Raw genomic sequence first — 27,650 nt, forward strand, 5'->3', positions numbered from 1 at the left:
AATTTCTAAAATTCAGCTGTTTCATAAAGAAGAATTGGCAATTTCAAATAGTTCATATAGTTGTCAAATCAGGATAGTTAGTGATTCACGGTAGTTGATGTATACCTAGAATTTAATTACCTTCTGTATGTGTTACCTGTAAAATTGCTTTCTTGATGTCATTTTCTACGTAAAATGGCTGGTTGAATACTGTGGATGGTAATTAGGGATTACTTGGGAGCAATTTGTCAGGAGCGTTTGGGTGTTCAGACTTGCTGATTGGCAAGACTCAACAGACAGAAGGTTTGGGGCTGTTTGCTGTGAATTTAACTCCCTGCTTTCTAGATAGCTGAAAATACTCCGTACTCTATGATGGCGTTGGTTCAATTAGCACCGAAAGACTGAATGTAGTTTTTCCTGTTTCTTTGGTGAGAAATTACACTGATTTTTTACAATGGTAACAGCCATAGGGGTGTGTGTACATGTATTTATTCACAACACTCCATTATTTGCAGCAACTTTTCTGCTTCAATTTGATTTTGTCCAGAGGCTTCGGCAGCGTTGATGCTCAATTCCTGCTATGGCAGATGCTTTTTAGAAACAGTTTTTCCTATTATGGCACTAAGTTCACAGAATTAAGGTTTTGCCGTGAAGCGTGTCCTTGCAACGTGCCATTTATCTGCTTGTCTGTCCTTCCATGGCCACAGGAGTTGTGTACTGAACCTGCAGGCTTGTTTTTTCCATCATATTTGACAAAATGACATTGTTTGAGCTCTTACTTTGCCTGTATAAACCAGGGCACAGTGACTGGAGCTGGCTTGACAGGTTGGGCAGAACAGTAAGAAGGGGCATAACAACAATATTACTTTATACTTTCTCTTCTATTTGAAGTTGGGTGTTTCTGCCATTCCGGTAACAATGCTTTAATTCCCCAAAAAGCGACCTGGCTTTTGCTGCCCTCTGTGTAGACAGTCCTGATGCATAAGCTCTGGTCCCTTGTCACAATACTAAGGTTTGTGAATAAAATACTTGCCCAATCTGCTTTTCAGGAAGCAAGGCTAAAACCAGGAGTGGGATGGCAACAATCACTTTCCCTTTGTAAAGGTAAATGATATTGTTTTCCAGTCCTCAAGGAATTATCTTATTCTGTATAATAATATAGGGAGGGAAGAGAGAGCCTCAAATATCGGTGTCTTTGGCAAGACCGCAGCTGACTGCTTTGCTTTGAGATGTCTGTTTCAGAATTTCTGGCCATCCTGGACACAGACGTTCAGGTAAAACCACGGACGGTTTGTGTTTAACAAAGCTGAGGCCTTGCCTTGTGCACCTGGTATCCTAAGAATCCAATGTGATTTGAAATTTTCTTCTTGTGACTTTGCTTGGCATGAAATTTAGGTTCTAATGATACTATGTTGTTTCTAATACCTGAATAATCAGCTTAATTTAACAGGTGTAATTTGTTGCCTGTTAGTGACGGTAGCTAGTAATACTTGAATCTTTATTTGATGATGATCGGCTCAACAATCTGCTGCAATAGGCTGGAGTTATTTTAACATCGCAAATACCAATTTGCTGCAGAGCGATGAAACACCAAACAGCCCATCTTGGAATTCCCCAGTATGATCACTGAGTTAATGACGGCATCGAAATGTCTCCTGCCTAGTGGCACTTGTTTCAGGTGGTGTCTAGGCGCGTGTAATTGTTGTGTAGGTTTCATGGCTTTTTTATATCGAGCCACTGAAATTCAATTTTTATGGCAAGTTAAATGCCGCAGATGACTTTCCCATTTTAGACAGCATTTTAAATAGTGTTGCTAATTTGTAGATTTGCCTTGCGTGGCTATGCTGCTTCTTAAACTCAGTTACCTGCAGATTCTTGATAAGAACAATTACATCAATAGAGGAACCAAATTTACAATCACTTTCAAACTTCTGTATCTCACGTTGGCATCAGTAACGCTTCTGCTCGGTCAGCCACAGCAAAATAACTCGAAGTTATAGAAATCTACCCACTGCTTGTCAGCGATTATCTCCTTGGTAGGTGAGATTCAATGGCAATTAAAAGCTTCGGTGATACATACGATTGTTGCTGATCCTGCTTAAAGATTTGGTCAAAAGGTGGACAGGGTGGCCCAACAGCAGCAGAGAGGGTGTGTGAGCCCAGGATTTGGAACCTTGATGGAATATTGACAACGTATCTGGTGGCAAATGGGAAAAGATAGTGTATTTAAAAGCAAAAAACCAAATCTGTTATATTTAGAACAAATAGTTACAGACTCTGGAGAATACTGTTAATTCAGTATGAACTGTAGAGAGCTCATGTAAGTCAGCACACGGGTGTCAGTGATGGCCGTGGGAGCTGTTGCAGGGCCTGCTGCTCTCCCTGTGCCGCGGTTCCTCCCTCGTCCTGGCACAGCGTGTACTGGGAGGACCCCACCGGGCCACACACAACCAGTGGCCGCCGGTTCCGACCCCCCATTTTCCCGGGGTTCCGACCCCCCATTTTCCCGGGGTTCCGACCCCCCATTTTCCCGGGGTTCCGATCCCCCATTTTCCCGGGGTGCCCCCTAGTCGTTCCTTCAACGCTCCCGCGGGGCGGGCACAGGGACGAGGCCGTCAGGCGGGAGGGGCGGGGCGCCGCGCGTGCTGCGGACTAGCGCGGCGATTGGCGGAGCGGCGATCGGCGGGCGAAGCGATTGGCTGGCGCGGCGTTCCGGTTGCCATAGCGGCGGCGGGGGCGGGGAGAAGCCGCGGGGGCCGCCGGGAGAGCGGGTCGTTCCGCGCGTGTGGTGACGGGCGGGCTGAGGAGGCCGTTAGCCGCCGTTATCTGCCGTTAACCGCCGGGATGAGCAGCGGCGCCCGGCCCCAGGGCAGGAGGAGGAGGGCCACCCGCCTCAGCCCGCCGTCCTCCGCCAGCTCCGAGGGCGAGGAGCCCCTCAGTCCCTCCGGCTGCTCCCCCGCGTCTCGCCCCAGCTCCCCGAGCGGCCTGGAGGATGAGGAAGAGCGGGCGGCGGGCTCCCCGAGCCGGTGAGGCCATAGGTAACCCCGGCGGCTGGGCCCGGCCTGAGGGGCCGGACTTCGGCCTGGCCTCCCTGCACCTGAGGCTTAACGATTGTTTCCTCTAAATATAGTTTTATTTATATAGATAACAGCTTTAGGCACCTCCTTCCCTTTTCGGATATTTTGGGAGTTTGCAGGTTATGGCAATCTTTTCTATGGGCAGTTTAGTATTTTCTTGGGTTTGTAGAGTATCTGTAAGCTGTTGACCTGAACCTCAGGGTCTTTGCAAGTTAAAAAGCTTCAGCCATTCCTGTCAGCTTTTCAAACATTCTTAGAGACTAAAGGGCTATTTTGCTACATCCAAAGTCAGTTTTGTGTGTGTGCGCATCACACAGTTCTTCCTGTGTCTTAATTTCATTCACTGTTAATTATATGTGAACTTAATATGTCTTCTTTCCCTTGGGATCTCCTCTGCTTGACAGGAGAATAAATTCTTCTTATTCTTCCCTTTAAAATAGAAGAGAGAAGAGCAGGGAGCGTGTGTCTCGTTCTGGAGTATGACCTTCGCAATGGGAAGTCTGCAGATCTGTGCAGTAACTGATGGGGGATGTAAGCAGCAAGACAGTTACATCCAACAGCAAGTGCTGGTGGGTAAGGGAAGGCCAGGTCAGCCCCATGGGAGCGCAGGGTTCCAGTGCGGTTCTCAAACTCCCATGGAGATCAGTGCACCCCTCCCAAGATGGACTGGAGGAGTATGGGCCACCATGAACTTTTCTTACATGCATTTCTTGAAAAAGTTGCTAAAAGTCCAAGGAAAGTGTTTAAATGTAATCAGAAATAGAAGCTTTAGAGCAGGGGTGTCAAACTTATTTTCACCAGGGGCTGCATTAGCTTCACAGTTGCCTTCAAAGGCCGAGTGTAATTTTAGGACTGTATAAATGCAGGAGTCCTAAAATCACATTCAGGCAACTGTGAGGCTGATGTGCCCCCCGGTGAAAATGAGTTTAACACCCCTGCTTTAGAGTGGGAAGGATATTAGCCTGTTTATGATCACTCCTGTTCCAGGTTTTCTGTTGCCTCTCCTTTTACTTCTTCCCGATATCCAATTCTCTTCACCTCTTTGAAGTTCTGTAGCACTCATTTCAAACTATTAAGTGTCTTTGCAGCTTGACACTATACTTGAAGCAGCTGTCAGTTTTTGGGTCTGTTGCTGCAGTGTTCCCTGCAGTGGGAAGATGTAACTGAAGGCAGCCTCTGTTAGGGAATGAGCTGGAACAATCTTATTAAACTCTGCAGGCACAATATAACTTCACTCATGCATACACTGCATCAGAATAATACTGCTGCTGTGTTCTAATAAGTGTCTACCAAATGTTCATACAGCAGCTTCCGCGTATAACTGCCAATGTCTCAAAGGTATAATAATAAAAAACACTTCTTGTGCAGCCACTACCCCTCCCACATATGCACACACTCTCAAAGAGTCTTTTTGTTGTTGTTGTTCTCTTAAAACTGCACAAAAATTAGCTGGAGGCAGACTTTTAACGTGGGAAGTACAGTATTTGCAAAAGAGAAAAGCTGAAAACAAGGCCTTGTGAAATGATGTTAGGCATTTTCATACTTTCATTATGGATCAGTGTTAACGTTTGATGGCATGACTTAAGTGACTATATGGTGAATGATAATCTCAGTGTTTTCTGTTAATCAGACTTCAGTTCTGATGCCAACCGTGTCTAATTTAATTTAAGATGCTTAACTACAAGTGTGCGCTTGAGAATGTGGTGCTTTGAGAAGTCTGTTATTTTAGTTCTTCTGAGGAAGGTCATAGCTGTGAGTGTGCTAGTGTTTCAGAAAATTGTCCCATGAAATTCAAGGTCTGTGTGGCTCAAAATACATGATCACTGTGCCAGGGAGAGTGCGGCTGGGGCTGGGACGCCACTGGGAAGGCTGGGTTCCAGTCTGTGCTCCAGTGCAGTCTGAGAGCTTCAGACACAGTACTGCAGAAGAGGATAAGTGTTCAACAATTCTTCATATTCAGCTTGTGTTTTCCTCTGCTTAAACTTCATTTTCTGTTATTTCTTACTTGTATACAGGAAGCGTTTAGTTTATTACTGTGAATTATTTTTTGAGACAGCTTGAACTTCGTAATCACCGATACAAGAAAACACATAGTAAATACTTTTTTCTGAATTCATTCCTTCTCTTAGTACTTTTTCTCAGGTTGATCTAACATGTCAGCGCTATTCTAGTACAAAATACCATAATGCAAATTGCGCATAGCAGAAGAATGTGTTGAGGAAGTTTCCCTGCCCAAAATGTCAAGTCTGGACAAAGTTGTGTTGGTTTCCTGAATTTGAATGCATAATACTTTTATCTTTATCTTTAATAATGTTTCAGAGAGTTATTTTCTAACAGGATGTGTTATTAGGCATTCTTAAGTTGCATCCCTTATTACGTGTACCTGTTTGAAAACCATCTCTGTTAAATTTTGGTGTGTGTTAAAGCTGTAAATGGCCTGGGGTGCAGCAGAAGGTGTTGGGCACTTCTGGGCCTGGGCGTTGCTTGGCCTGTGTTGCTTCTGTCCATACGTTGTCTGTGTGTCAGGGTGTCCTGTCTGTCCCGTTGTGCTACATCTCTGTGCCAGCACAGTGTAAAGAGGTTTGGGAGCTGATCCTGTGTGGGGAAAACACCCCCTTTCCAGGGTAGTTTCAGCGTGAATCAGTTCCCCTGGACATGTCGCAGCATGAACAGTATGTTGGTGCACACCCACGCGGAGAACAAAAATGGAGAGGAGTAGGACAAAACTCCTTAGCGTTGACATTGTCCCCAAATCCTTTGCATCACAGAAATATTTTCTAAAGATTACTGGGATGTAAGATGTTTTGCAACGCTGTTCCCTGTGAGCACGTAATATTTCTGTATTGATAGAAACAGATATCTCATGCTTAAAAGAGTTATTTCAGGAGTATTAGTATAATATGCTTGTTTGGATGCCTCTTCTGTAGCTTGTATTCAGCAAACAGAATTACTCACTGTAGTGAAGTATGTAGATAGGCAGGTATTTCTAGAGCCTATATGTCCCTATAAAATACTGATGTGGAGTCTAGTTTCACTGCTTTGTTTATAAAAAATTCTGTATAAGGTAGAAGAAATCTTACAAAGAAATCTATTGGCATATTTTCAATTTTTGTTGACTTAGAGCCTGATATACTGTCTTACTTATGAGGTAGTACATGTATAGAATATTATAAATTATATTTCTGGCCTGGGGCTAGGATTCTTGAATTATTAATGAGTGAAGAAGTTATGAGTTGTGCAAGGTATCCTATTAAGTCTGACAGAACCTTGTATAATAACAAGTGTTGTACACAAGCCATGTATCTTAAGTATGTTTCCTGTGAAAGGAAAACTTTACCTATTAGAGTGAATGGATTCTTAATGCTGAGGTTGCTAGATATCATGAACCCAATTCTATAGGACTCAAAAGAAGAAAAAATATTCTTAATTATCCTTTGCTCAAGCTAAAGGCCACTTGATACATGAGGCCTTTCAGTGACCAAGGGCAAGGATGTGTTTGTAAAATCTCTGATTTTCCTCACTTTCCATATGTGAGAGGGCAGGTGGCACTTTGGTGTATCAGGAGTTAGTTTTTGTTTAGTTCATAAAAGGTAATGTTTGAATCTGTTCTATAGTTTCACTAACAAGCTAGAATTTCACTGGTAAAATATAAGGGGGGGGTGGTCAAATGTACTCTATAAATGTTATTTATCCATTCTGGAGGTTACTAAGCAAGTAGAAAAATAATGTAATTGTTGTCACAATATACCGTAAAAGAAATGTCATTTTTCAAGGCAGTAGCGCTGCTTAACTTTTCAATCAAATATATTATAGATAATATTCTTTCACATTTCTCATTTTTAATTCAGGAAGTCTGAAGACTCTGAAATAGCAGGGGGGGGAAAAGAGTCACCTTTGAAAGATAACCTTTCACCATGGGAAGAATGGTTCATTGGAAAAGAGAAGGAGCTACGTGCCCGCTTACAAGCCAGAGCTGCAGAGGTGAATACATTCAATTAACATTACATTAAGTCTAATAGAAGACAGCAAGCACCAAAACACAGGATTGTCTTGTTTTGGTTGAGGAAACTCAAGTAGTTTTGTCCATTTTTTTTAGTGTCTTGGGCTTCCATAGTGTTTGTGTTTGACAATGCTGACATGATTCATGCTACATGCATTCTGTGTAGCTAAATGCTGTACTTTGCTGAAGTGGTGCTGTATAATATTGTGCTTTTCAATCTCTCAGGTAATGGTTTGAGTTTAAAGGATTAAAACATTTATATAATTGGTACCTTGATTTTGATCATGGGTGCATACGCCTGCATGTAGGTAGTAAAACATGACAGGGCGTGTGCTGGGTGTAAGTATGACAGACTACTTGATTAGATATGAGCCGTAGTGTCGTTACCCATTTAGTGTGTAATTATACAACTGTTTGGTGTCCTTTCCCAGGAGAGATTCCCCTGCCCCAGCATTTTTTTTTCCTCTCCTTCCATCTTTTGCCCCTTTGCAAATGAACAGTTGTCGAATACTGGGGCAGAATTGAGAATGCTATATCTTTCCTTGATTAATATGTTTGTAGTTGCAGTTGATTAAATGATACTATTGTATAAAATCAAATTGGAAGTATTGGGTAGTGGTTAGAACAATCACGTCAAAGTTAGATCACTTCTCACTTTAGTTACTGATTTACTATTTGACCTTGAGCAACGTTCTAAACTTTCTGTGCTTCACCTCATCTGTAACGTGAATAAAACATACAGTTGTTTTACGTGGGCTACCTCATGCTGTTTATAAAACACCCACCTCTGGAAGGTTCTGGAACGGTCTTTTAGTGGTCAGCTTAACACCAAAATCTTTTGCTGAACTGAAGGAATATGTTCTGATCCATTCATATTCACCACACACTTCATGACTTTCCCTTTAGATTCCAGTTTGGTAATTGTCTATCCCTATTTTGATTTTTAAGTACAAAAAATGAGCCAAAATAGTTTCTGGTGTCATGTAGAAAATGAGATTTGTGTGTGGACTTCTCATGTGGTCTTGATGAAGAACCAAAGCAATTTATTCTGTGTATCACACAATAGCATTTGTACAGTACTAAATGTGATCTAGAAGGTGTCTCTCTTAAATGTATGTTAAGAGTGGTCATGGGACAAGCATTACTTAAAGCCCAGTAGAAATTGGTGGAATAAGTAAGCGTTTATTTTTAATTTGTAGGATTTTCAAAACATTAGATGGCAACTCAAATAGCTTATATCAGGAGAAAAAATACAATCAACCTTTTTGTAATATGCCAGAAGAGAATAAAACATGCGATTGTGATATAAAAATGTATTATTACATTTATGTATAAAAAGTATCTAAGAAACAGCTGTGAAGCCCCAGATCTTTTACTGACAGCAGCAGCAAGTCTGCCCTGAACACTGGAAATGTGGAGGGACATTTGGAGTGACAGTTCCTTCAGAGGTTAGATAGAACCTTCAGAGGTTCTGATGGTGCCATCCCCTTTTGCAGAAGCCAGGATCCCTGCAACCCAAATGTCTCAGAACTCGAGCAGGTGTTAGTTGCTCTAACTTTGCCTCAGTACAGCAACAACTGTATTTTCAGACTATACCTGTATTGTGAGTGTTTTCTTTGAGCTCTCTATAGGCTCTTCTTTTTTCTTGATGTGTTAATAAATTCAAACTCAGTATCACAAGAAAAGGGGATTCTCTCTGAGACTACAGCATAGGGACCATAAAATCAGTTTCATGGAAATAATTCCATCTATCTGTGTTTGAAGGTATGAATTTCCATTGAAAAATAGCACCTTTTGCCGATGCTACTGTTAGAGAAGCTAGACATCCCAAATTGTCATCTTAGTCATGTTTTTTCTTTATCAATTAATTTATTTGGAGAGGTATAAGTGATTGCATATATACTGTATGTGCTATAAAGATACTTCAGAATTTCTTCTCTTCAGGATAAAACTCCTGTTTCAGCATTTGCTAAAATCTGTGATAATTTTGTCTTTAATAAGCTTTGTGTTAAGCCCTGAAGTTCCTGTAGTTCTGGTACTAAAAATCACAAGTAATATTTCACTTAGCTTTTGATGCCTTCCTGAGTACAGAGCAGTACACTGTGTAAATTTTAAGTATTGTAGAAAACTTCTGCTGCAAATTAAGATTCCACTGACTGAAAGGCCATTTAAATAAGCTGAGGAATGTGTTCTTACATGGAATTGTTTCCAAAGCCCAATTAACATAATTATTTTCAGTTCATATTCTAAAAATCATACATTTCCATTGATCGTGTTTCATTATATTTGTGTTGTCACTCATCTTTTCCAAACTCCTAATGAAGGAAAAATTTCAAACTGGAATGCATACATTGCGTTAACTGCGTCACTCTTGCCAGTGTTGAATGTATTGGTGCAGATGATCCCCACAGATTTAAGATGTACACTTTTTCTTTAATTAGGAAATGAATACACAGCTCGAGAAGATGAAGCAAAAGCAAGAACGTGAAAGGAGGAAAAGGATAGCTGAAGAGAAACACAAGGAATGGGTACAAAAAAAAAGAGAAGAGGTAAACGTTGCTTTAGCTGCAAATATTCTAGCACATACCATGCTGAAGTAAACCTATGTAAAATTTCCATTGACTGTTTGAACAACCTTATTTTTAGTTTGCTGAATGAATGGCTGTTTTAATTGAAAATTATAAAACCACTCCAACATAGTGAAACATTTTTCCAAGACCATTGGTTTGGTGTTTTGTTTTGTTTTGTTTTTCTAAGGTATAAAGAGATTTGTTTGCTGAGTAGCCAGATAACTGACAATTATCCTATATTAGCCTACTTCAAATTATAGCTGGGGCTCTGGTCTGCAATACACCCTGCTCTTTCTGACTTCTTAGGGTCAATGCCCAAGCATTTTGGGTAAAACATACATCTTAACTGACTGCAATGTCTCGTACAGCAAGTAGAGCCCGGAGAAGGATTTAGTTAAGTACCATTGTGGACAGGCAAATAGTACGGTAGAGTTTAGAGGGATAATTGAGGTGTGAGGCCAGATTCAGGAAATTCTCAGTATACCACAGTTAGCAGTTGGGAATTCCTTCATCCAAAAAGTCATTTCTGAGAGGGATCAACATTTTTTTTTAAGTTCTCTTGAGAGGGATGCCTGAGTCCAGGGTCAGGAGACAGAATCCTGACCTCAGTGGGCAGCGTACAGCTCTGTGTCACACAAAGCAGCCACGTGTACTGGGTGGCAAAATGGGAATGTTTGTGAGGCTTGGGCTTGTTGAGTCCTTGGTAGTTTGTGGGAACATGCATTCGTTGTCTTATAGTCTATAGCAATGCCAGTTGCTTACTGTTCTGTACTTCTGGTTCTGAATAAAATCAGATGAAATTGGATTAAAAATACCACAATGGCACCAACTGGGCTAGATATCCAGACCTCATATGTTTGTCTTCACTATTGCAGAACTCCTCCTTCAGATTCAGTCCAGAACCGCCAGAATGACCTGTGCTTGGATCTAACCTAATTGCTCTTAGTCTTAATGGTAACTGGATGATTGGCATGAAGCTGCCCCAAAACCAATGCTGCCTTAAGTGTTTATTATGCTGTAGGAAGGTTCTTTCCTTATTAAACTACACAGCGAAAAGTACATTTATTATTCAACATAAACAATGCTATTTTTCTCTTCTAAAATGCAAATTAAATTATAGGTGTCTGTGACTATTCATTGGCTTGAAAGAGTTTGGACTGCCTGTTAAAATTGTTCACAGTTTAAAGTTCTTGTTCTCTCTCCTGCCACCTCCCATTCCTCTGCCTTCCAACTTCTGCAAACTTCTACCTGTTTCTGTCCTCCAAAGACCTTTGTCTTTGTGGATTTACTGATTAACAACTATTCTATTGTCAGTGGGAACAGGAGGTCTTTTTTGTAGTAATCACATCAGCCAAAAGGACAAGGGAAAAAAAACATATTTGTGTCTGGACTTTATCATATTATGTTTTGGAAGGATAAGGTCATCTTTAGGCCGTGTCCCAAGCTTTTACCAAAAGTAATCTGATTTTCATTTAAATCAGATGATTCACTGGCTCGTCTTTTCTGTAAACCGCACTCAAATCAACAACAAACTGGACTTAAAAGCTTAGCTGTCTTTAGGATATTAACTGCATAGATCCTACCATTTCGAGTTTCCACAAGATTATCTGTGGATCTCTACACAGACTGGAGGATAAATGTCAGTTAGGTGACTAAGAAGTTGTTTAAAATCACATGAAGATTTCACATGAAGTTTAAGGTTAGATCCATGAGCACTGACAGTTGCTATGGTTTTCTTGGGGCACGTGTGTACATATTTGGGAAAGCTCACTTCATTTTCTCCTGGAAGCATCAAAAAATGAGGCAAAACTTGAAGTATTCTTCACTGAAATACACATTAAGAACCCACCTTTTTCATATCCAGTTCCTGATTCTGAGCTCCTGTGTGTGGACTGCAGAAAATGCTTTACTAGACAGGAGATGGTACTTTGGGGCTTGGGGCTTGGATCTCAGATCTCCCAGAGTCTTTGTCCTGTCCCACTGCTGGACACTGGACTGCTGAAGGAAGTAAGGCATGGTTGAGCATACATAGAACTTTTTCCTTCTTCTTGAGCATCCAGCACCAGGAGAATCTTCATACTGTGAATGCGAGAGACATTTTTGTCAGAATTAGGGCGTTTGTGTGCGCATGGGAGAATTCTACTAGTTTTCTCTATGCCAAGCCAGTTTTCTTGCGCTTTGTTGCATGACAATGTCAGTGGTGATGTTCTTACTGTGAAATATAGCCCTTTAGGGTCAGATTAGGAAGCAAAGCTTGAATGCTCTTTTTGTTCACTGGCAGTTTCATTTTTTATTTTTAAATATATATTTAAATCTATATGCTGTGAAGTTTTTTTTATGCTTCAAATCATTTTACATAAACTATTTTTGAAAATGAAGGAATCATAACCATTTAATACTCTTCTATGTAAATAGCTTTTGTGATTTTTAAAGGTTGTAAATGAGCTAGAAGTAATATTTTGAAATATGAGCTGTCAAAGTACGTTCTAAACCATGAAATATGTTCATGCAAATATGGCAAAATTTTGCAACTCACTAGGAATTAAGAACTTAATAAATTCAACTCTTAGGTGCTATCCTGGTTCTACAAGTGCCTTTATAATTTTCAGTAAGATACCAGATCTCTCCTGGACAAAAATAGTCTTACTTGACTTGTAATAGAGCTCTTCTTTTTTAACAAGTCACAGGAATATAAGTCAAAATATTTTAGCTCTAAAGTATCTCCAAAGGTTCTTTTGATTCCAGAGGAAAATCTGCTTGAACCCAACATGATTTTGTATGTAGCCAGTTCTGGGTTAATGTTAGATTTATTGATTAAAATTAGGTGGGCATGATTAGAAATGCTGAGCAAGCAAATCTGGTGTTCAGTGTCATGTTTTCATTATTAAAGTAGCCTTGATTTGAGTGGCATGCAGAACCAAACAGACATCAGCAAAGCCATCAGAATCTGTCTGGAATGTTACGACGTTTGCTTGATTGCTAATTGCTGTATTTAGACTTCAACTTGGTAGGGAGCTCTGTGGAGGCAGCTCATAGCTGAACTGTGAAGCTTAAAAAGAAAGGAATTGACATCCTTGGTTCCCATCTCATCACCAAATTAAATCCTGAATAGGTAGTGAAAACTTAACTACAGTCTCATTTCTTCAGGTTAGAATTAATGTTTGTGAAAGCTATTTTCTCTGTGTCTCTTAATTCTGGAACTTTATATGTTTTTTTTTGGGGGTGGTGGGAGAGCAAGAAAGGACACATGCTCAGTGGAGTGAAGTTTGTTATTGAAAATAAAACCAACAGGTAGAGAATGGCTAGAATTTATCATTAAAAAAAAAGAGACTTTTGAAGTCTATCATTTCATGTTTATATACTGACTCCTTGTAGATAGTGAAGAGATCAGTTAACTTCAGTCATTGTTCTTCACCACTGAAGTTTAAAAAAACCAAACACCACCACCCTCACCCCCGCCCCCCCCAACTGTATCTTGGAATTATTTGGATTGCAGGACCTACTTGCGTGATACATTTTGAAAATCTCCTCTCCATAGTAGCATCTTTTTATCTTGTCAAATATGTTCTTGCTTAATAAATGAGAGTTTTGTGACCATTTGCCTTAGCAGGCTGTAGATGGTAGGTATTTTCAGACCTGGGTAAATTACAGTTCGAGAAGGAAGAAATAACTGCTTAACATCTTCAAAATATTTGGGAATTGGATTTCTGGTTCCTTCCAAGGACTTTTCTCTCTCATCTAAATTCTGATGGATTAATATGTGACAACAAAACTCTGGCTGGGTATAAAAGTATGCAAAACACAAAGCAATAGGTGAGGTCAGAGATGTTCAGAGTTGATCACTCATTCATACTTTCTGCCTGATAACTTACTGTGTTCTACTCAGTGGAAGTTTCTGGAGATGCTAGTGAAAAGCTTCTGTTCTGTTCTGGAAAATATGTAAGCTGCTGTCTGAAACCTGTTTGTTTGTTTTTTCCCTCATTTGCCCTTGACTTAATCAATTCAAGACGTGTAGCGTTCTTCCAGGACTTTACCCTTACAACCTCATCTCCCAAGAATGAGGTAGAGTTTAGTTTAAAAACCCTTTGTCTTTCCAGGCTCCTGTTCTTCCTTTATTCAGTGTCCTCTTACTGGTATTTCTCTAAAGAACTGAGGATGGTTTTGACTGTAGAGGTTTATGTAGTTTCACATGAAGTGTTGTTATCTTCAGGTAAACAGGGCCCCAACCACTGCCTTTGTAGTTTCTAAGCATAATTTGCGTTTAAGGCTTGCCCGCCTATCAAGAGCACTGTGTTTACAAGACTGTATCTGAAGAACCCCAGGTGTATATAACTTATTTCCTAATGTTTTGCCCTAGAATAGGAAGCTTCTTGTTGACAGAGCAAGTTTTTTTCCTTTTCCTATTTTCCATGAACTTTTGATCCTGAGCTGTGGAGTCTCTTTCATTCCTATCAAAAACTGTGGGGTTGAACACTTAAGTAAGGTACATGTAATGGCTGAATTACTGATTAATTGCCTTCAAGTTGAAGTACCAAAGGCTTTGAGAAATGCATTGTGCCTGCATAAACTGTGAAGTGTCTGTAAATTGCTGTGACTGTTTAGAACTTTGTCGTAACACTCAGAACCTCTTATGAATTAATGCTGAATAAAATATGAGGATTAAAGGCCCGGCCTGATGACAACAGCTTTTTGATTAAATATTTAAAAAATTAACACTAGCACAGTGCACTCTGCCCTCTATGCTCTATTTAATATGGTATCTTCCAGTCATATTTAATCCACCTGTATTGACTCTGCAAAGCTGCTTCATTCTTAGAATTCTGTAGCTCATGTTGTTAACATCCTTGTCTTAGTCTTACATATAATACTTTATGCTATATTAATAACATATCTAGCAAAGAACACAAGCAGCAAAGTTACACATTTTACATTGGAGAAACTTATTATTCTAATGCCAATCTTAATTGGACTGTAGCATTTCTAATATGTTCTGCGTTGTTGAATAGAGAATAAGGCATCGCTTTTCATTTTTTTCTTAAAACTAAATATGGGCAAAGCAAGCATTAATTGTGAACTTCATTCAGCTTTTATTTTTGTTCATTTTTTCTTTCAGTAGGTCCCCATTACTTACTGAAAAATATAATTTTAATGGAAAACAGGTGCAGGATGGGAAAATTCTGTTTTGATGCTTTTTCATTGAAAATTTTGTTCTTACAATTTAATTTGCTATTGACTGACAGACTTTATGAAAAGGTTCCAACTCTTACTCCAAAGACTTTTTTTTAATGCATATTTTATCTCACCATTGTTAATAGAGAACACAGATTGTTCAGCAGTTTGAGCATGACTTTCAAGTTAAAAAGTCACACTTGCTCATGCTTTCTTTTTTTCATCCAAGGAATTGTTAATTATTTTGTGAGGAGTGTTACGGCTTCAAGAGAAGGGGTGGAAAATCCTGTCATCCCAGCCCACAGCCTGACTGATGGAATCTTCTCCCCACTGTGGGACATGTTAGTTTGAATCCTCCCAGGCAGAGGGGGGATGAAATCTGGATCTTCCCTCTCCTAAGTTAATGTTCTAACAGCTGAATTGTTCTGAGTCAAAGCAGTGGTTGACGCTGCATTTATGTAGAACCTGATGTGCTCTGGTTTTTGCTGACAGTTTAGACTTGAAAGAGATGCTGAGATGTTCAACTTTCTCAAGACTGAACCCTTTCAAGAAACATATTTGTTAGGGAAGCTTAGATATCTAGAATAAATACTTTCCAATCTTGAAAACCAGCTTGCATTTAAAGTTTTTAAATATTCTGTTTACATGCCCAAGTCTGCCTTTACATATCTAAACTTTTTTGTGACTCTGGGCTTAATTTCATAAGATTGTTTGTTTGTTTTGAGGTTTTTGTTTTGTTTGTTCATTTGGGGTTATTTTTGTTTGTTTTTTTTCTGTCTATTGTGAGTTTTTCAGCATCTAGACCTGGAATACTTTACAAAACAGGCTCTTTTTTTTCCCCTCTTTAGTACAGTGCTGATGTGTCTTTACTCAAAACTTTTCTGTGAGGTTGTGCATGGCCACTGCCATGTTTATAATTTTAGGTTGTACTAGAATCTTAATTGCATCTAGACTTACTTTTAGATTTCTGTAAGTAGAATGAACTAATTCCTCATGGTTAGTGTTAGAATGAGTTTTAGATAGACTTGTGGAGGAGGAATTCAGGGTGACAGGTGATTAAAATACGAGCACTTGTGTATTTCGGCAGCATTCATGGTGTGTGTGTTCTTCTGAAGACCCTGAGAGTGTTCAGGGACAAAGTGCATTAAGACTTTGTCATGTATATTGAGTACCCATGTCAAAGGAACAGTTTGGGAGAAAGATCCATGTGTGTAACCATCTTAAAATTCTTCAATTACTAGGCTGCAGTGGGCTCTGCTTGGACTTGTGTCAGCTTGAGCAGTAAATCATTGCAAACCTGCCTGCTGGTAGACAACTGCAGCTCCGTGTTGGTTCACTGACCTCCTTTCAACCTCTTCTTTTCACATGCTGATTCTGAAGAGACTGAAGAGATATTTCTGTGGGCTCAGCTTGGTGAGCTAGGACTCAATTGCAAAGATAATAACAATTGGCCGAACAACTCAGATTTCTGAGGCTGCTGAATGTGATTGACGTTCAGGATTATTATGAGGATAAACGAGGAAATTTGGGTGTAGGTTCCGATGTTGGCAGTGTGGACTTTTCCTATATTTTGCCATCAGTCAGCATAAAATGATGCTAGAATATGGTAGCTAAGATGTCAGAGCAAACAGCCGTGAAATAGAACCATCACTTATCTATGAAAAGAAAAATGTCACATGCTGCAGAGCAGAAAATGGGGAAGGATTGCTGTGAGAACAATCTTAAAAATATAAACCACAACATTAATTTCTGGGGATATTTCTATCCAGTGACACTCTACATAGAAAATGCAGAACAGAAAGCAGCTCTGCATTTTACCCTTTCCAGCCTCTCATTTAATCATTGATATGAACATACAGAAATATCTACTTTATTAATTTGCTTCTAGTTGGATATAGTGTCTCTTTTTCAATGGCAAATGGGCTTTTTTCTGCCTGGAAAATTATTTAATGTTTCTGTCTTCTGTCAGGAAGAAAGTGGGATGCTTCTTCAAATTTCAAATTCATTAGATGATTCTCCCCATACACGTAGGTCTGATTTTTCTTGAGAAGTCAGTAGTTCTGCTGATGAAACCGTGGGTTGGTATTGACTCAGTGCGACACATGCTGCCAACTGAGTCACCATCGCCGCTTTGTGGGACGGCTGGATTTGGTTTGGGTGGGAATTTTCAAATGCTGACCTGACCTGGGCTTCATTGGGTTCTGAGGTTTGACAGGATCAGGATCACAGCCCAGAGTGATGAACCCACAGGGCAGATTCATATCCTTTCTCCTTAATAATGTGTTTGGGTGGGGTGATGGGAGAACAAGCCTTTCTTCCAATGAGTAACTGGATGTTTTACAATCAATATCTTAATTTATGTAGTACCTGTAATCATATTTTAAAGCGTATGGAAATTCAGATCAAAGAGAATTTTTAAAACCCAATCTGACTGCACCAAGCATAAACAAATTAGAAATTTCCCTCCCCTCCTGTATACATGGAAGGAGAATGGAAGGAGGATTGAAGAACGTGTACAGTAATACACATTCCTAGCATTTTTGATAGACTTGTATAAGGGAAAGTAATGAGGATAGGGGGAAGCTGGGAAGAGCAGGGTGACAGGAGTTTGACATGAAACAGGTTATTAAAGCAGCTGGGAATGCAGTGCACACTAATTTTATGAACGAAAAGCTGGTCTGTGCAGGAAAAAAGAGGGAGAGTTTCTGATCTGTCTGCAGCATAATTTCCAGGCAGCTGCAAAGTCTGCAGTTCTGTGGGGAGTCTCCCTCTCGTAAGGATGTCTCACTGGAAGTAAAACTTCCCAATAGTTGTGGCTTTCATGGTAGTGTGTGTGGTATATCATGGTTTACACAGGACCTAATTTAACTTTGGATCAGCCTAGATCATAGCTAAACTCATCTGAAGTATTGTGATTAAGGATATATAATTTAAGAAGCTTCGCTGCCTTTTAATTACAATCTTCAGAAAGGTTTTTTAGTCTCAGGAATATTGAGAAGTGTCTGAAGTGTTTTAAAAATATGTCTGAATAAATAAAAAAGTTGTAAACATAATAGCATAAGGAGTCCTGAAAGTAAATTATTTACCATGCTTTGTGACAAGTTTATCTGTTTAAAACTACTTTATCTGGATTCTAGTGATTAATAGGTTCTGTCTTCAAAGAGCTTAAAATATGATTTTACAAATTACAATTTGTAATTATGTAAGAAAATTAAGTGTATTCCTCAAAAGATTTGCCCATTGAAATATACTGAAAAGTTTCTATTCTGTTTCATGTAGGAAAGAAGAGAAAGGGAACGAAAGTTGAGCAAAGAAATGGCTGAAAAAGCCACAAGGGAACTAGAAAAAATGCAGCTACAGGAAAAGGCCGAAGTAAAGTATAAAGAATGGTTAAAGAAGAAGAGAGCTGAAGAGGCAGAAAAGAAGAAGAAAGAGAAGGTATTAATCAACTAATCATTTATTTGGTTGGAGTTACCTAATCTGTAACTTATATTAAATATATTGGTTCATTAAATTGATTAGAATATATCAGATGGCAGTGTTGTACATGAGAGGAACTCGGAAATGTTGTAGTGTTAATGTGTTAAAGACTTCAAAATATAGTCAGCAAAGCAAGGTGCATATTAATGCATTTTTGTTAATAGTCTTTGCAAACCCACTGTGGTTGTGGTACGGTAAGGGAAATACAAGCCACCCAGTGGACCTTTGTTACTCAGTGTGTTGCATGGTGACCCAGACAGAAAACAGGTGGCATTATGTGGATTTTTCTCCCAGGATCACTAGTATTATTATACTTGCACATATTTTTAATTAAAAACAGTTTTCTTCATATCTGTCCATAACAATCTAATGCTAGGAGTTCTAATTTTAATGTTATTTTAATTAATCACTTATCTGTTTTTATATTGAGCTTCACAAGACCTCTCACTTAGTGTAAGCTTCCTAAAGTACAGGCTTTGAGGTCCTCTGGTTCACTAGAACAAATGCTCTATCAAGGCTACACTTGCAGCAATCATCCAGAATTCCTCTGAAATATCACAGATTGGTAATGACTATGCCTGAAAACTATGAAATGTATGACCAGATGTCTTATCTGTGAAGTTGATTGGTTGTCTTTTAATTAACATTACATAATATATAATTAACATTATATAATTTTTCAGTAGAATATGTAATATCATAGGAGTGCTACACTATTGTTGTAGCTAAGTGTGGGGAAGGATTGTGATGAGAGAAATTTATCTATATTCCCTCTGTAATTACAGCAGTTCTTAAAGTGCAAAACCCATTTGTAAGTGTTTCACAAGTATATATAATAATTTATTCAGATTAACTTTGAAACACTGTTACCTGTATCAGATCAATTTTCAGGCCTTAGTGACGTAAATTTTCCAGTCTTTCAAAATTTCCCATAGAATTGAAACAGGCTTAAATATTCTGTACTGGTGGTGTTTATTTCCTGCTTAACAAACTGATTCTGGGTCTCTGCTGAGCTGCTACATTGCACAGCACAAGGAGCCTGAAACCCAAGAAAATTCAAGTCATCAGACAGACTTAAAACGTGTGCATTCTTGTAGTTACATCTTCATTACATAGGTTCTTATCAATTAAACTGAGTTTAAATCCAGCTGCCATGCTTAAACACTTGTATTGGAAATATATTCAGCAGTCTTGGAATCTGCGATGGATTTATTTACAATTTTGTGTATATTGGAGAGCGCTTTGTTATATCTTAGATTTATTTTTTTTTTTTAATTTTTAGGAGAAAGAAAAAGAAAGGGAAGCTGAACTACAGGAAAAGAAAGAGAGATCGGAGAAGATCTTTAAGGAATGGCTACATAATGCCAGAAGTAAACCACGTCCTGTTTTAAATGGTTATGGCTTCCCATGTGGGAAGTCGACAGGTTTGTACTCCTACTGCACGTATGTAGTGAGTTAGGGTTGTGGTTCCTTCCCTCTAATCAATGTAAAATAATTAAATTTTGTTTAAATATATATGTGTGTATATATATATATATATATACACACAGATACACTTTTGTCTTTATTGTTTTCATAGAATTAAAATTATTATTATTTGAATTAGCAACAGAAAATACTTTAGGACCTGAAGTCCAGGCTCTGAAGATTTAAGCAAATGTATAGAGCAGGTGAACAACCTTTGCTCTTTTGCTTACATCCATTTGTAGATGGTGATATGTTTTACCTTTGTGGGGTTTTTTGTGGACTTTAATTACTTCCCAACAGCTGCAATTACTTGTTCAAGTGATTTTTGAAAAGCATTTATATACTCAGTTGCATTCATGCAATACAATATATTACAGACTTTGTTTTACCCAACCATATGATATATGCACTGAAATTTCACTACAGACAAATGATTGAGAGGGCAACATGTTCCTTCTGTTGCATTTTAGGTTTTCTGATATTGCCTTATGGACCCTAGATTATTAATGTGTATGTGGATAATTACTGTATTTGTCTCCTCAAAAAAATGAAGAATAACAGTTAAACAAAGATGGAAAAATGTGTGAGCTTCGCATATTTGGTGACAGGAAGTTATAAATGCTTTGAAATAATGCAGAGCAACCAATTTGTAGACATACAGCTTTTAGATATAGAAAGGACTGAGCATTCTGAATGTTTCACAGCATTTGACCTTCCTGTTTTTTTAATGAAGAATATGGCATTTATTAGTATATAAAAAAAGGTGGAAGATTCATTACTTTGATTCATTTCAGTTGTGTGACATGCCTGTGCTGTCATCCTCTGAAGATGCTGTTGTGTCACTTAGTCCATATGATTATTATTACTGCTTGCATTGTAAAGCTTGTAGTGTAACTATTCCTTTTTAGTTATTGTGTATTTTTTAAATGTTTCAGGGTGTGCTAATGGAAATTTGTATCCAGCTCCAGCATATTGTAACCCCATTCCTTGGAAACCTGTACATGTGCCTCCTCCAAAGGAAGACAATGTTCCTACCATGAAGAAGAAGAGACCTGTGTCTTGTCAGTCACGTGCATCTTCATCTATGGTAATTCATAAACCCAAGAGTAGCCGTTGTGTTGGATCCTTGTGCAGAAAGCAGTTATAGTATGGAAAACAAATCTGTTCTTATGATCTTGAGTGAACTGGGCCATAAATATGAAGTTATATGTAGTTATATGTTCAAAACAGGCTGCTCTACTTTTTAAAAAATGTTTGTGAATGTTTTGTATTTATAGCTAATTGACCTGTCAGCTTTTTTATATGTTTTTTATATATTGCTTTTTAGTTAAAAAAACAATAAAAAATAAAAATAAAAAGTCCTATTTCGCCAATTGTAATGGGACTGTACCTCAATACTAATGAAGTGCACAGGTTTGTTTATTCCTTTCCTCTTCTGTTGCTGAAGGAGCTCTTTTATCGATGTGATTATTCTTTAGGGCCACAGTGTTATTGGGTTATTTTAAAGATGCTTCCTGACACAGCTGGGAGAGGAGCTGACAAGGGGAAGCTCTTTGCTGGACCTGATATGTGCAAACAAGGGAGAACTGGTGAGGGACATGAAGGTTGGGGGCAGCTTTGCCTGCAATGACTGTGGGATGGTGGTGTTCAAGATCCTGAGAGGAGGAAACAGTAGCCTGAAGTTCAGAAGAGCAGTTTTTGTCCTGTTCAGGAACTTGCTTGAAAAAATCCCATGAAATATGGTCCTGGAATGAAGGCGGGTGATTTTCAAGGTTTGCTTCCTCCAAGCTCAAGGATGGTCCGTCCCAGTGAGCAGAAAGTCAAGCAGGAGTGACAGAAAGCTTACACAGATAACCAAGAGTAAAAAGGAAGCATATGAGAGGGGGAAGCAGGAACAGGTGACCCTGGTGGAATATATTATAGAAACAATGTGCAGAGGTGGGATTAGGAAAGCCAAAGCCCATCTTGAGTTGAAGATAGCAAGGAATGTGAAGCACAACAAGAAGCACTTCTGTAGGTATGAACAAAATAGAAACCAGGACAAATGTGGGCCCACTGCCACATGAAACAGGGGCTTGGTGACAATGGACACAGAAAAGGCCAAAGCACTCAATGCCTTCTTCACTTCTATTTTTTTTTTCCCCTGGGAAATCTGCTGATTGACCTCAGCAATCACAGGTCTTAGAGTCCAGTGGAAAAGTCAGGAGCAAGGAAAACAACCTTGGTGGAAGAGGATCAGCTCAGGAACATCTAACACACATGAGTCTGGGATCTGATAGGGAACACCTGTGAATGCCCCAGCTGGCAGGGCAGGAATGGAGGGACCCTCAATCAATAGACAGAGTGCTCAGCCAATGAGGTGCCCAGAGCCAGGGAAGCTTCTGGTCCATGCTCCTAACGACCACAGCTGCGTCCAATCTGACTTTAAAACGGGGCCTCGCTGAAGTCCCACTTGGAATGGTCTTCTCAGAGCAATGAGACTGTGAACAGAGCCCTCCTCTGAGATCAGGGATGCCATCTGAGCAGACTCCCCAAGACTGAGAGCCCTCACCTGCTCCTTGGTGAGTGTTTTTCTTCTGGATATATCCCTAAGTGAGCCCTTGCCCACCCTGGGTGAGTGATTATTTCTCACCCTGGAGTGAGGTGGCCTCTTCTTTTGAGTTGTAAAGTAATAATATCCCCAACTGGTACATCAAACCTGCAGTTTATCAAATGTTGCTGGAGTGCTGACTGATTTTGCATTACCCCCCACTTACACTGGTTTCTGTTGTTTGGTTTCAGTCTGTTGTTTGGCTTTGGCACTAAATTAAAGTTATTTTAAGTTTATTATTTGCTTGGGGTGGTTTGGGGGTTCCTCCATGACAAGGGCACTCTCACTTCTCTTTGAGTGGTCATGGCAACCATGGGAGGTTGCTGAGGACTAGAAGCAAGCAAATGTTCATCCTGGCTTCAAGAAGAGCAAAAGGTGGATCTGGAGATCTACAGGGCAGTCACCAAGAGAGGTGACGGATGTGGCAGAGGTGGCTGGCAGCCTCCTGGGCTGTGTGAGGAGTGAAACCGGTTTGTACAATATGCCTATGGCTCTTCTTTCTAGATAATGCTAAATGCTAACAAGATTGCGACGTCTAATAGCGGTTCATGTTAACAGATTATTTGGTTTGTGTTTGTCAGTAATTTATGATATGAATTAGGATGAAGTCTCACATATTTAGGCTTTCACAAAGTACCTCACACTCACCTGTTGTTAAAGCAGTGCAAAGGACATGATGCAATTGAGTTTTATTATTTATTTTACTCTGTAAAGTCATGAATATGAAGGTGTTCTTCATCGTAACAAAAAGGAAGAAAAATGCTGTAAAGAGCAATGTATGCATCTTCAAGCCAATTCTATCATTTTATTATAGTAGTGGCTGAAAATAGCTACAGTTGGGATTGCTGTTTACTACAGGTGTAAATACAAGTGAAAGCCCATTTTAATACTTGAAGGTGCATCATGTAAGTTGACAAAATAGGCAAGAGCTCATATGAGTATATGAGTATATTTATCAGTTTATGACGTATGGCGAGTGCACAGGCTGATCCGATACGTTTCACTTGTACCGTCACTAAGGTATCTGGGCTCCACAGTGCTCGTGATGGGTCTGTTCTTGTTACTTCTCTGTGTGCAAATCAAGTGCGAGACATATATGAATATGCAATATTGAATATATTGCATATATTGAATATGCAATATGCATATATTATTGTATTAACTAATGAACATCTGCTAAGAGTACCAGACTTTCTGCAATCTATTATTTTTCATAGGGCACACAGAGTAAAAAATGATAATTTTTAATGCTGTGTTTATTGAACGGTTTATTTTCCTATTTATTCTAATACATAACTTAAAAAAAGACACTCGGCAGAGCTCTCATGAAAGAGAATAAGAACTCCTAGCAAGGCCACTGCCATGATTTCCCAGAATGTTCTCTTATTGTTGTTGACAGGTTATTTCCCTATTCTAAAGTATGTAAAGCTTTTGGTTCACTGCAGTTTGGTTTTATTTAAAGGCAGAAAATAATTTCAGTGGTTCATGCGCTATTCTCTTCTGCGTGTTTATTCAATGTTAATTTGACTAGATACACTCAGGAGAAGTCTGGAATCCATAAAATATGTGGGGTGTCACTCTGTGCCCAGTTTTTCCTGCAAGGACCTCCGCAATGGATTGGTATGAAACTGGTGGATTAATGGATTAGTTGTTAATCTCTCCAGCTGACCTTGCCCTCTGGAAATGTCTTATGAGAGTCAGAGGTTTGACAGTTGTATAAGCTACTAGAAGCTCATTAGTGTTTAGATGAAGGGGCAGCATTTTACTTTAATGTAAATGATTAATTTTGGATTAGCTGACAGAGGTTTCCTGGGACTCTGATTTAGTTGAAGACCCATATACTATTGTGTATTTTCCCGAATACCTTTCCTGAAATAGCATGTGGCCACCAGTAAGATGTGTTGACATAATCACCTGAGTGTATATTTATGACTCTGTATTTGTTTTAGTATTTATTTGCTTGTAAACGGCCTGTCACATGAAGATAGGCATTGATAACATTTGTATTAACAGAGTATAAAGAATCTGTGGCTTGATTCTGCTGTAACACACAGTTAACAAGATTTCTGTAGGCTTGAACAGTGACAAATAGTAATTTAAGAGGGTTCCTATGCTAAGTCAAATGGAGGTTTCCTTCAGGATTGCATGTCGGCACCTAGGGTGAAGGGCTAAATAAATCTTAGATGTGTATTTGCTTCAGGAATGAGAATATATCAGTAAACGCTGAAGTCTAGTAATTTTCTTTCCAATTTTTTAGCCTGAAAAATCAAGCTGAGTTCTTACTGGAATTCTGGTCTAGAGATTTTAGAAAATATTAATAAATATCTAAAGGCATTATTCTTTTTTTCTCCCAAGCAAAGATAGTGCCATTTTTACTTCACCAAATTTTCTGTGGGGAGGCTTATCCTGTCCTCAGAATCAGAACAACGTTTCCAGACGGCCGGCTTCACGTGGACTTACAACCCCTAAAATAGCAACTTTAAGATGAGGCCCTTGCTGTAGCTTATCTATAGAATTGCAAATACAGTTCTGTCCCAGCTAAATTAAGGCAAGATAGCTCACGAGTGTACATATTGGCTCCAATTCAATCAACGTAATGGTTTTGCTGAGCAAAGAAGAGAAATATTGTTTGGATTTTTTCCAACAGGATGTCAACCACACAACACAATGCTCTGGCCTCGTCACGTCGTTTAAGATTTTATGCTACAGAAAGCTGTAATTTCATGCTGGTACGGCAAATAATTTACACCATTCTTTCTCAGATGTTAGAAAGATAAAATCTTAACACTTTGTGGTAGCTTAAATAGTATTCTGTGCTCTCTTATTAAGTTCTCTCCTGAATTTCCCTGCTTGTGAAATTTCACAGTAGATCAAGTTGCAGGATCTTGAATTACTCACTAGAAACAATCCAAGATGTTGGATCTTGGTGTTTATGCTGCTAAAATAACGAGACTAACCTTGCCTTATTTTCATGCCCTTGTTTTTGTGGAATGTTTGGTTGTAAGAATTCACAGACCACTTCAAAATCCTGGCTGCTGCATCCTTGTAGGATTCACCACCTTTCCTTCTCTCCATCTGAAACTCATGGAGTGCCACATTCAGCGGAGAATTAAATCACCCATGAGCTTTTACTGGTTTTGAAAACTATTGTGTAGGTGCTCTGTAAAGTAGCGGGGTTCTCCAGTAATTGACGGTGGATCTTGACAGGAAGCTCAACATGAGCCAACGGTGTGCCCAGGTGGCCAAGAAGGCCAATACTATCCTGTCCTGTATCAAAAGTAGCGTGGTCAGCAGGACAAGGGCAGTGATCCTTCCCTGTGCTCTGCATTGGGGAGGCCACACCTGGAGTATTGTGTTCAGTTCTGGGCCCCTCAGGTCAGGAAAGAGATTGAAGTGCTGGAGCGGGTCCAGAGAAGAGCAACAAGACTGGGGAAGGGACTTGAACACAAGCCCTATGGGGAGAGGCTGAGGGAGCTGGGCTTGTTTAGTCTGGAGAAGAGGAGGCTTAGAGGTGAGCTCAGCACTCTCTAGAACTACCTGAAGGGCAGTTCTAGCCAGGTGGGGATTGGTCTCTTCTCCCAGGCAGTCAGCAATAGGACAAGGGGGCATGGGCTTAAACTCTGCCAGGGGAAATTTAGGCTGGATATTAGGAAGAAATTATTTGCAGAGAGAGTGGTCAGGCATTGGAATGGCTGCCCAGGGAGGTGCTGGACTCACTGTCCCTGCAGGTTTTTAAATTGAGATTGGACATGGCACTTAGTGCCATGATCTAGTCGATAGACTGGAGTTGGACCAAAGGTTGGGCTTGATGATCTCTGAGGTCTTTTCCAACCCATCTGATTCTGTGATCTTCACACAGGTGTTTCAGGGTTGAAATTCTACAAGCAGTAAAGTGGATCAAAAGAATTCACAGAAGAGCATATGATGAGTAAGAGGCTGCTATTATAAGAGGCTGCCCAATAATTGCGTCAGGTTCTAATAACGTCCTTTCTAGTGTAACGTTTCATCATGAAATTAATGTATTAATTTGTCATTTTGAAAAACCAGATTGAAGAGCAGTCAGCAGTCCTGATGTAATTTTCAGTGGGACGTTTTTGTGAGTAAATATGGAAGATTTCACACCTGGCTGTGGTGTCAGAAGGTGAGTGTTCCAGCCTGCTGTGCCCTGGGCAACATCATGAGCCGTGTTTAAGCTCGGTAATGAAAAGGAAATCTGAGCACCCAGATCTAGTAAAGTGCATGAACACTTGATTAAGTGTGTTAGAGAGATCATTGATAAAGTAGGGCTAAAATAGTCATGCTTTCCTGGATTTGAGGCCTAGGACCTAAAGCCCATTAAGTTAGCAAAGCCTCTGTTTCATATATTATCTCCATGTTTTTACATGTGTAACTCATTTTATAATGACCTATTAGACAGTTCTCTAAAACTGTAGTTAATTGAGTGAATTTTTGCAAAATGTGAAGACTTTTTTTGTTAGTATCTGAACCTAAATGTTTGCTTGGCAATAGTGACTCAAGCAGAGATTGAAAATATTTAATTCACAGTCAAATTTGAACTTACAGAAAATGCTCAGGGTGGATGATTTGAAAAGTGCAATACTTGAAGCTCTTAATGTTGAAATCTATTGAACTGTGCTGTGGGCAGGTGTAAGGGTGGATTCAGTTATAGTAATGATATTGTTACAAAGTAGTCGGAATTTGATGTTTTTACTGAAGCTGCGACTGAAATGGTTTCAGTATTATTAACGTTAAACAATGATAAGTGGTTAACTCAGCTGGAAAAACAGCATAATAGGTGCTTTTGTGTACAGCTTCTGTGGGAGCTATTACTTTCACAGCTAATTTGTTTAAACAATGCAAGGTTGTGCATTTTGGGTTTAAGGCAACAAGTTGTTAATAAGTAAACCAGCAGTGCCAAAATGTTAGTGGATGCCAGAATGTTTTCTCCATAACGAGCCTGACTCCCTTTTGTACTTGTGTCTCTTTATACTGCTGCTGAGGCAGAATGTTCTCTATACAAGGCTGTAAAAATCCTGAACTGCAGCACTCCCTTAAGAGGTGACAAGAAGGACAACTTAGCGTGACATCCTTTCTGTGAGCTTGAGCTTGAATGGGCTGATAGGGAAGGTATTAATGTTGGACTTGACTGTGAGACTTGAACTTACATACATAAACTGTGTGTTACACATGTAGATTGGAAGAAGAGCATTTCGATTGAGTGGGATGGTCTTTTTTTTAGAGATGTTTATGCTTTGTTTGACACTATTGAACTCTGTGCTTAGTGTTACAATTAGTATGGCACAATAACATTATTCTAA

The 27,650-nt window shown here is 39.4% G+C and overlaps 1 protein-coding gene across 1 annotated transcript; it reads left to right on the plus strand.

The window, feature by feature from the left end:
• Nucleotides 1–2,739: 2,739 nt before the first annotated feature.
• Nucleotides 2,740–21,094, plus strand: CCDC34 (coiled-coil domain containing 34). The gene is made up of 6 exons (XM_082058686.1): nucleotides 2,740–3,005; nucleotides 6,905–7,037; nucleotides 9,498–9,605; nucleotides 18,075–18,233; nucleotides 19,558–19,699; nucleotides 20,678–21,094. Exons 1-6 carry the CDS (start codon nucleotides 2,824–2,826, stop codon nucleotides 20,887–20,889), a joined length of 936 nt encoding a protein of 311 aa, XP_081914812.1. The 5' UTR covers nucleotides 2,740–2,823; the 3' UTR covers nucleotides 20,890–21,094.
• Nucleotides 21,095–27,650: the final 6,556 nt, after the last annotated feature.

The sequence above is a fragment of the Streptopelia decaocto genome (assembly GCF_964273445.1).
Source record: "Streptopelia decaocto genome assembly, chromosome: 7".
Taxonomy (NCBI): Eukaryota; Metazoa; Chordata; class Aves; order Columbiformes; family Columbidae; genus Streptopelia; species Streptopelia decaocto.

Excerpts from the sequence above, each read along its gene's own strand:
- CCDC34 (XM_082058686.1), top strand. The coding sequence starts at position 2,824 with ATGAGCAGCGGCGCCCGGCCCCAGGGCAGGAGGAGGAGGGCCACCCGC. Across the intron at positions 9,606-18,074 it reads TACAAAAAAAAAGAGAAGAG|GAAAGAAGAGAAAGGGAACG; the intron begins GTAAACGTTGCT and ends TGTTTCATGTAG. Across the intron at positions 18,234-19,557 it reads AAAAGAAGAAGAAAGAGAAG|GAGAAAGAAAAAGAAAGGGA; the intron begins GTATTAATCAAC and ends TTTAATTTTTAG.